At 38.7% G+C, this 9626-nt stretch overlaps 1 protein-coding gene across 1 annotated transcript in view; it reads right to left on the bottom strand.

Annotated features, from left to right (window-relative positions):
- LOC142344174 (synaptic vesicle 2-related protein-like) overlaps positions 1-3511 on the bottom strand; it is a 7419-nt gene extending 3908 nt beyond the window's left edge. Inside the window, exon 1 of the mRNA XM_075395706.1 lies at positions 2891-3511. Within this exon, the coding sequence (XP_075251821.1) occupies positions 2891-3194 (304 nt within the window). The 5' untranslated portion in view covers positions 3195-3511. The remainder of the gene's footprint in view (positions 1-2890) is intronic.
- Positions 3512-9626: the final 6115 nt, after the last annotated feature.

Here is a 9626-nt window from a genome sequence, read left to right as displayed (position 1 = left end):
AAATTTTGTTTGATTTTTTTTCAAACAAAAGTTTTTGGTTCTTCACGCAGTACCTCAAAACCATTATTTATGTTACTAAAAATGCTTGAAAAAAATCTGCTAATAGCATGAAAGCATAGAGGTTTTTTCAATAAAAAAGTAACCTAATTTTTTGTTGCCTCATAAAGCATAATGTTATGATACAATAAAGAATCTGTTTTAAAATTTCCTCAAAATAGGTAACATTATTAATGATCGAGACATCCCATGTTGGACTTACAGGCGGCAGAAGTAAAAAATGTCTAGCAAAATTCTATTCATTCTAAAAATTTAAAACACAGGCTTCACCATTTTCTTTTAGTTTTTATATTTCAAATTATTGTCAATTTTTTTCTATTGTTTTTTACATCAACAGAAGAGCCGGCACAAGAATGTAACAGTATATTGTTCGAACAATGTTGAAGAAACTAAAGTGAAACTAAAGATTAACTCAAGGCCAAGTTGTTTAAAAATGAAAACTCTAGTTGCCTAAGAGAAGATGAGTTCGTGGAGCAGATTGAATAAGAAATACGGTAGCAAATAGAAAAAATGAATTTATTGTTGTTTCTGTCCAAATAAGTGGGCAAAATGAACGACGCAAAAAATTTTGTCCATGTCATAGAGTTTCGGAGACTCTGCAAAGCCAAGTTGTCATATAAACTTTACAAACTCATTTAGTTCATAGAATTTAATATCTCTGTAAACTTTGTGTTCTTTTTGATAGAGACAATTTAAAAAGGAAATATTTAGAATTTAATTATAGGAAATATTTAGAAAAAAAACCAGTAGAAAATATTTCTCTGCTTGGTTCAACAAAAACAAAACCTTTACACCATAAACAATTTCTCGAGAGAAAAGAATAAATCACAGCGTGGTACTGAGTTTGACAATTTCAAAGAAATTACGACAGTGCATTATATCTTTTAAGCGTTAGTGTTGCTATATTTGCTTAAGTGCTTCAAAAGAAACTTTGGGTTGCTTTCCTTTGAGAGTTTCTATTACTTCTTTTTCGAAAAATAACGGGATATTTGAGCTTGGATAGTAAAATGTCGTACAATTCTGTGAACAGCTTTCAGTAATTTTTTAGGGGAAGTCATAGTCTTGCCTTGCTATTAAGGTTCAAGAGTTGAAAACAATTTTTTTTGTTTAAAATTATATCTTATTTTTGATTACGCGTTATCTCTCAAGAATTTCAATCAAACATGTAAAAATAGATCAGGCGGAATGTTATTGCCTCTTCGTTTTTACATGTGACTAAATGAATCTGTTTTGTGAAACAGTGCAATGCACAATATGTCCAAACGTAACAAGAATTAACTTGCTTAAAATATACTACTCTGGTATGAAAAATTGTTTGAAGTCATTGGAGTAAGTATTGTTTGGTCAATTTTAGCGACAGCAGTGAAAAAAAAATGGAAAACAAAAAAGCAATCTTTTCCTCTCTGCAATTGTACAATTTTTAATAATCTTTAGAACAAAATTGTGATTTCACTTTTGTTTCAAATATGAAATATCATTCAAATGTGGCAAGAAAATTTCGTTGTTGCGTCGATCTCTAATTTAATTACCAAAAATTCAGAGTTTGAATATATAGAGAGCTATCAAAAATTTTGCAGTATAGAACTGTCGATTTTGAATTTTTTTGAATTATCAAACATTCAAAAAATTAGTTACAGTGGTGCCAGGCCAAAATGAACTATGCCCAATTAACCGAAATTCACCCAATATTTTACCATATTATTAAAATTATCAGACAGACTATTAAGCATAACAATGCCTGAAAAAGAAAAACTGTAGTTATAGTTATTTTTGTCATTGGGTAATCAAATATTGTAACTGGTCGCAGCATTAAAAGCAATGAATTTTAAAAACAGTTGATAGAAATTCTCATACCGGTAAAGATGTGCTTCTTGTTTATAGGCGCACTATAGTGGTTGACGAAAGTTCAACAAGCCCGTGGAAACGTCTCATTTAGTTGTCAAACTTTTATCTAGGGAGTTCATTGTTATGTTTTGGTAATATTCATATTTATTCTATTAGGTATCATTAACCATTACCCAGGTTGACTACCTTAGACGAAACTTTGAAACTTACTAAGATTTATACGGTGCCATACAGAATTAAAGTTTTCAGTTTATCTCGAATTTAAAGGCACCATTTCAATCTTGGTACGGCCGTATTGCGGCACCTTATTCATCTTGAAACAACCAATCTTGCCACGGCATTTTAGAAAACTTTGTACGGCCGTAGCCGTAGTAAACTTGACAATATTTAGTACGGTATTTTTCTAAGACTTATACGGTGCTGCAGTAGGGCCTTAGTAAGTTTTCAATGTTTGGTCAACCCTTGAATAGTTATGAAAGAATTTTGCGTTATATTTGCTGAAAATATTCGTTTTCTTAATCCTCAAAATTTTTAATGCGCTTCTGATGAGATCCACTCAGACTATTATCAACCAACAACTGGATTCAAACTTTTTTAAATTTGCAACAATCATGTAACTTTGCAAATGGTACATTTTGGGCAAAGTGTACATTTTGAGGTTTTTGTTGATAACAGGGACGAAAGCATCAATTAGCCGAAAATACTTTTCTCGAATTTCTACAAATCACCTATGAAACTATTTAGAATCAAATGATCCCAGGGGCTATCGTATCGACAAAAGCTAGATTTCTGCAATGTGTCATCTTAATTCACATTTAGTAATACAAGGGTTTTTGTGCAATTGTTTAGAAATAAGGATTTCATTGATTTATGTCAAATTGACACGTTGTTAAGAGCAATCTTGGAAAACATTGGCCAAACAGAGAAAGTTTACTTGGGTAAACGCACGTTTTGAGACGTAATACAGCATTAGGTGATAATGACTTACCGTAAACGTCAGAAAACTTTCCCCAAATCATAGCACCAAAAATGGCTCCAGCGAAAAAACTGGAAGTTAAGAATGCTTCTTCATATCCTTGCAGATCCCAAATACACAACAATTTCTGTCCCAAAATATTCACTTCCTCCAATTTGGTGTAAAATGATGACACCAAAACGCTGATTGAAACCAGGGCTAAAATGTGCCAAAACCCGAATCCAGCCTTTTCCAGCGATTCCTCGATTGTCAAAGTTGAGGGGCTCTTGGTCGGTTGCTTAGGCGATGCATCCCCTATGCTTCCGTACGTATCCATAATGGCTTAAGATAGGGAGAGGGTGCGTGTAGAATTTAGTTTCTGCGTAGTTTATTGACACCTTTGTTAGTTGCAACTTTATCTTTCACACCGAACTTTTGCGGGTAAAATAAATAGGCCCTAATTTTGACAGGTCTCAAATACAAATATGCGTCTTAACATTAGGGCTAATGAAACAAACACTTAGGACTCAAATATCTTGTTCTAACAAAGATAAGACCGAATTAGCACACAAATGACCAACAATACCAAAAGTGGAGTTTTGCACGGCAAATAACACCTGATAAGAGGCACACAAAATTGTGGCGCAAATTAGAGCAAGGCAAATAAGACCAAGTTTATTCGAGTTGGAAATCCTCGGGGTCATTCACTTTAAAACTTAGCCTGCTGAAACTCCAATCGAAGGAAATCAATTTGGTGCCCTTTTTTTGGTCATTAAAAACTGAACATAGCTAATTGCTATTATCGGCCTTGCTCCATATTACCCTTGTTCGCCAGGCTTTAAAATTTAACTTACTCGCAGTATGGACGGCAAAATTGTTAAAGCGCGACATGGAAAGGCCCCGATAAAACTACCTCCAGTGGCTGGCAAAACGCCACGGGCAGAGCATATTCGAAACTCCAAAACGAAGGCAAAGAGGCGAACAAAAAGCGGCAAGTCTAACAATGGAAAGAAGACCCTCGCAGCGAAATCAGACGAGCAATCACAGCAATCAAGCAAGCAACAACAGCCACCAAACGTTCAACAACAACAGCAACACGAACAACAGCATCAACGAGCATGCGATAGCGACTTGTCCGACGACGAAAAAGCCGAGCAACAAGCGCTATTGGAGATAAAGAAGAAAGTGCAAATCGAGCGTCCGTATGCAGTGTAAAAGCGAACTTTAATTTAACTTAGATATCTGTCATGTGTGTGCTAGTCCGGGTTAATAAATTATGTCATCTAAATTGAACAACTTACCCCTCATCTTTTTTGCTTAACACGAGTAACAATAAAACAATGCATTGTTCCACCGCTCATGCCGGCCTTTAAGTAAATTCCTCCTCTATTTGGGCCCATCTTATTTCCAGTATAGCAATCCCAGTGGGCTTGCTCGAACTCATCGGTCTCATAAAACATATAAATATTAGTTCTAAAGGTTCGGGCTAGCATTCTCAAATCTGTTGTTGTAACGAAATTAAGATCATCTGGGCCATTAATAAGAGGGGCAGCGCCCATCAGATTTAATAAGTGGCGGTCCGGGCCTTCTTTTCGTAAAGAACGAATTACTTCTTCAATTTTTCCGCCTTGATTAGGGTTTCCGGTCAGAATTGTGCTAAGAGCAGCGCACACGCAATTGTAATCGGGATCAATAGTGTCCACGGTTTTAGGGATAAAAGAAGTAGGATCTAACGAAGGGGCGTTCTTGAAGCAATTTTTTTCTAGTAACGGCCTTTCGTTAATAACTAGGTCTAATTCATAACAAATTCTATCCAGTGTAATGCGAGAAGCATGAACTAAGGGACCGGTAAAACGGCGATGAGTAATTTTTTCATTGCAATAATCACAGTTACGTACTACTTCTCGAACGATAGGCTGGGCTCTCTGGACATCATAAGATTGTTTAACAAGCCGTTCGAGCTCAACTGCTTTAATATGCTCGTGGTCCCGATGTAATTTTTGTATAATAAATTTTGCACTCCTTGAGTGCAATACTTTGAGTCCGGTCTTTTTATTAAAAAGAGTTAGTTTGGGTTTGGTGTAGCGACTACATAATTGTTTAAAACGGTGCCTTTTCTGTCGATTAATACTTATATCTTGTGGAATTGTCCCACGACGATGAAAATTGAGAATAGACTGATACAATTGGAAATCCATTGGCGCTCTAAGTTAGTAGGTAAATCAAAGCTAGTAAGAATTAAGGTTTAATGAATTTGCTAGTTGGTGATTTGCTAGTATTTGCATAAGATCATTGGCAAACAAGAAATGGCGTGCGCACATTGACTGAGTTATCAGAGCATGAAATATTGATTTGCCACTCTATGATACTGCTTCAGGGCCCCTAATTGTCCCAAATCCAGGCGTCCGCATTTTCACCACCCCCCCCGCAAGTCCTGAAAACCCTACTTCCCCAAGTCCGATCACCATGAAATTTTAACTGATCACTCCCGGGACAATTTCTTACACATTGAGAAAAACAACGGGCTTTTTCCTGTACCCGAAACCGTTCTTTTGGCCTTTAAAGTAAAACATAGAAAACAGATCAAAGGCCAATTTCTTATACTCCTTTGAAAGAAGCGACACTTTTCCAGAGTCAAATACCAAGGCCTCGTTAAGAGTGGAAATATGGGATAAATTACCTTGCAATCCCAAAGTATTCGCACTGAAACCATTCCTCAAAGGAATAAGGGACAGAAAGAGCTAAGTTTTATTTTTCTTTTTTTTTTGATGACTCTAGGGAAATGGTTAAAGTTTTATTTAGAACGGGACATTACTCCAGCCTAAATGGGAAACAAAGGTATCATAGTTTAAATTGGATGCGTATTCGTTACTTAGGAGGGAAAAAGCAAGTGTGCGAAAAAATTGCACACGTATTGCTCAGCATGAAACATGGATTGTGCCATATTCTGAAATTATCAAACCGAGTTAAACACGCAGCTCCGGTCATCTCGAACAAACATCAACATAAGATAAGTGGCATCTTGTGACTGACCTTCCACGCCAACCATAACACTTACACGTTAGGTCAGAATGTTCTAAAAGGAACGACACGTTACGTTTTGCTGATAAAAAACTGATAAGGTTGAGTACCCTTAGGCACAAGAAAAACGACCAGAGAGAGATTTGCGAATCTGAAAAGCAGTAGTTCGTTAATTAAGTTGGTTATAGTTTGAGAGACGAAGTTGACGCGTGAGTTCAACTTTCCTAGAAGAAAAAAAGTGTTGAAAAGAGCGATTAATCGATCTTTCGGATTAGCTTAAATTACTCTGACTTAGTGGAATCGGGATTCTTCCAACTGTTGTAAGTTGTTTATGATTCTTAAATTTGAATAACAGGAGAATATTTGATTGTGTTCATTAATTCTCTACTCCGTAATTATTTATTCTGGGCATAACTCTTAGCTTCATTTCAACGAGGCAAAGAACCGAGATATACTTGGTTGTTTTAGTAACTACATTTCGACGAATTATTATTTTTATTATTGGAAAGGAAATTAATTATTGTGCGCAGCAAATATTTTTTTTATACAGCTTTGAGAGAGCACAGGGGACAAAACTCTATACTTAATTGTCAGACGGACTCACTTTTCTTCGAAGAACCTTTCAAATTTGATAGAGTTTTGGGCGCTAGTCAGTCCCCAGCTAGAAGCCTTCTAACGATAAAAATACAAAATTCTACAGTGGCGCTCCTGGGTGGGCTCTCTGACAGATTAAAATAGATTAGTTTTTACGAAGTTGGGTCTCAATCCAAGGTGTGTACAACATACTTCCTCAAAACTGGATTCAATACTCGCCCAAAGAAGCGAAGAACACGTTCCCGAATTCCCGAGTACAAATCAATTAACTCAAACCAGAAGTCGGGCTGATAGATTGAGAGAACTACTCAGACTCCGGAGAGATCGCGAAGTAAGACAAGAAGTGGGTTCGCAAAGTTTAGAAGAGCACTCTAGTTGAAGTGGTTAAACAATTACATAACGAAAATGGCGTTGCAAGCTGAAGATATACAACGAATTGCCGAAGCAGCCATTCAAGCTGCGGACGCACTGAATGGTCAAGGACTGTATGGGCGAGGTGCACGCCAACCCGATCGTTTCCCTAATCCGATATACAAAACTTGGGTGGATTGGAAAAAACATTTTGTATGCATTGTTGAGTCGAATCGTTGGGATGAAGAACAAGCAATGGCTTGTGTCCCAACCTGCCTCACAGGCTGGGCTCTTGACGAATACACTGCAATGCCCAACCACTTTCGAGAACAGGAAGATGGACATCCGGCACCTACTCTGGAGAGGATGTTTGAGTACTTAGACCCTCGAATGATGCCATTCCGAAACCAACGAACTGCTCGAGCTGAGTTCAAAAACCTTATTCAAGGTGAAAAGGAGGGAATTCAGGAATTTTCCCGGAGAATACGGTCGATCGGAGAGGTAGCGAACCATAACATGAATGCTGCAACCCGTGACGATATGAACCGTGAACAGTTTATTGATGGACTCTACGACGCTGAAATCCAAGAACTTTTACTTAGAGAAGATCCCCAAAACTTCTCGGCTGCTATAAATAGGGCACTGAGCCTTGATGCTGTAGCACGTAATTCTCGTATGCGACAGCGACGAAGGTTAGCGTCCTTAAGATCAGTTGTTGAAAACCCCGTTGAGATTCAGGGGAATGCTCAGAGTAATGAATTGATGCAGAGAGGCAATGCATCCAGAGTGTTCGCAACTGCTGAGAATTCTACGGATCTTTCGGGGTCTGTCAACGCTAAGATTGATCAACTAGTAAACAGTCAGGCCGAGTTTATGAAGAATATGTCAAATATGATGAGCAAATTTGTGACGTCAGTAATTCCGAAGCAATACGAGGTCCCACATAGTGACAATAAACCAAAACAGGAAAGCGACGAGAAACGTCTGTACAATCCTTATCCGCCTGATAGCCGTTACGGTCAACAATTCATCAGTCCAAAACCAAACAATGCGCAGTACAGCGGTGTACCAGCGCAACAAAACAGCCTCGGCAGACGATTAGCAGTTGCAGGAAGGCAGTGTTTCCAATGTGGTCAGGAAGGTCATTTTGTTAAGGATTGCCCGGAGCGCCAAACCCAACAACAGACCGGTCCTTTAAACTACTAGAGGCCGGGAGGGCCACAGTTTTTCGTAAAGAAGGCTTTATCCCGGCCGAATTCAAAGCAAATAGACTAAAAGACAATGATAATGCAAATTTTGACGCCAGAAAAGTTAAATTTTGCGACGAAAAGGCCAAACAACAGCACGTAGCAACAAATACAACCGCCATAGAAGACGAGAAAAAGTTTGAATCGTCGGATTTTGATGAGGGTTCCGAAGCAGCCGTAGTTGATGGAATAGTGAACGACTCGATAACGGAAATATTGATTGATACGGGGGCATCAACAAATCTAATACAAGCAGAAAAACTCTTCAGCTTGGATCGCTTTGCGAGAATTTTGCCATATAAAGGCCGCTTAGAGTCAGCTGATGGAAAGACCATAAATGTTCTTGGTCGCGCAGTATTGGAGTTAAAGTTGGGTTCTATTTGTGAGGAAATACACGTTCTAGTGTTGCAGAACTTGAAGCCTCAGATGATACTTGGCCTCAAGGAAATGAAACGCCATGGTTGTACAATTGACTTTAGATCAAACGAAATGTGGACAGGCAGCAAAGAAAGTTCGGCGGTGGTAATGCGCATGGTTTCTCTGGCTGCAGTTGGCAGCTACCGTTACTGTCGCGAAACTGAAATTGACCCGTCAATGCAGGATACAAAGTTTGTCAGCGATCATCAGCTGCAGGCAGTTACTGGCGCTAGTCCCAAAGAAACTGACTATCTCATGGCAGCGCAACTCTCTAGAGAAACACAGGTCAAATATTCAGAAAGCAATTATCTAAGTGAAACCGAAGATGAGGGATGGACAGACACTGATGACGAGGTTTTGAATTGGGTTGCTCACACTGTCTATAAAGCCCAAGATCATCCCACTCTAGACCAGGAAGTTGATCAAATTTTGGAATTATCTGCACCGGGCGTTTCTGGTATTGCTCTCGATCGGCTGAGAACGCTAGTGCGAGAATATCGGGATGTATTTGCGTTGAAAAACAATGAACTTGGATGCACCGACATTGTTCAGCATCAAATTGACACAGGTGATACTCCACCCATCAAAAAAGCTCCGCATCGTATTTCACCGGCCAAGATACCTATTATCCAAGAAGAACTGAAGAGCATGCTGGAGAAGGGAGTCATTCAGCCATCATCGAGTCCCTACAGCGCTCCTATTGTGCTTCAGAAGAAAAAAGATGGTAGTTGGAGGTTCTGCGTGGACTACCGCGACCTTAACGATGTTACGGTGAAAGACGCCTTTCCTATACCAAAAATAGATCAGAGTTTCGATGCTTTGAGGGGAGCAAAATTTTTTTCTTCTCTCGATTTAGCAAGTGGCTACTGGCAGGTACCGGTTGCACCAGAGGATAGACAGAAAACAGCTTTCGTCACACCTGATGGTGGACTGTATGAATACATTAAAATGCCTTTTGGTCTATCTAATGCCCCCGGGACCTTTCAAAGGCTTATGAACAATCTTTTCAAAGATCACCTCTGGAAGTGGGTTCTAATCTTTCTTGATGATGTTTTGGCGTACGATTCGACCGAGGAAGAACACTTCAAACACATTGAAGTTATATTCAAACTGTTGCGAGCAGCAAACTTGAAACTTAA

The sequence above is a fragment of the Convolutriloba macropyga genome, chromosome 8, assembly GCF_964194025.1.
Source record: "Convolutriloba macropyga chromosome 8, txConMacr16.3, whole genome shotgun sequence".
NCBI classification, from domain to species: domain Eukaryota; kingdom Metazoa; phylum Xenacoelomorpha; order Acoela; family Convolutidae; genus Convolutriloba; species Convolutriloba macropyga.
This window is presented reverse-complemented; position numbering and strand designations above follow the sequence as displayed.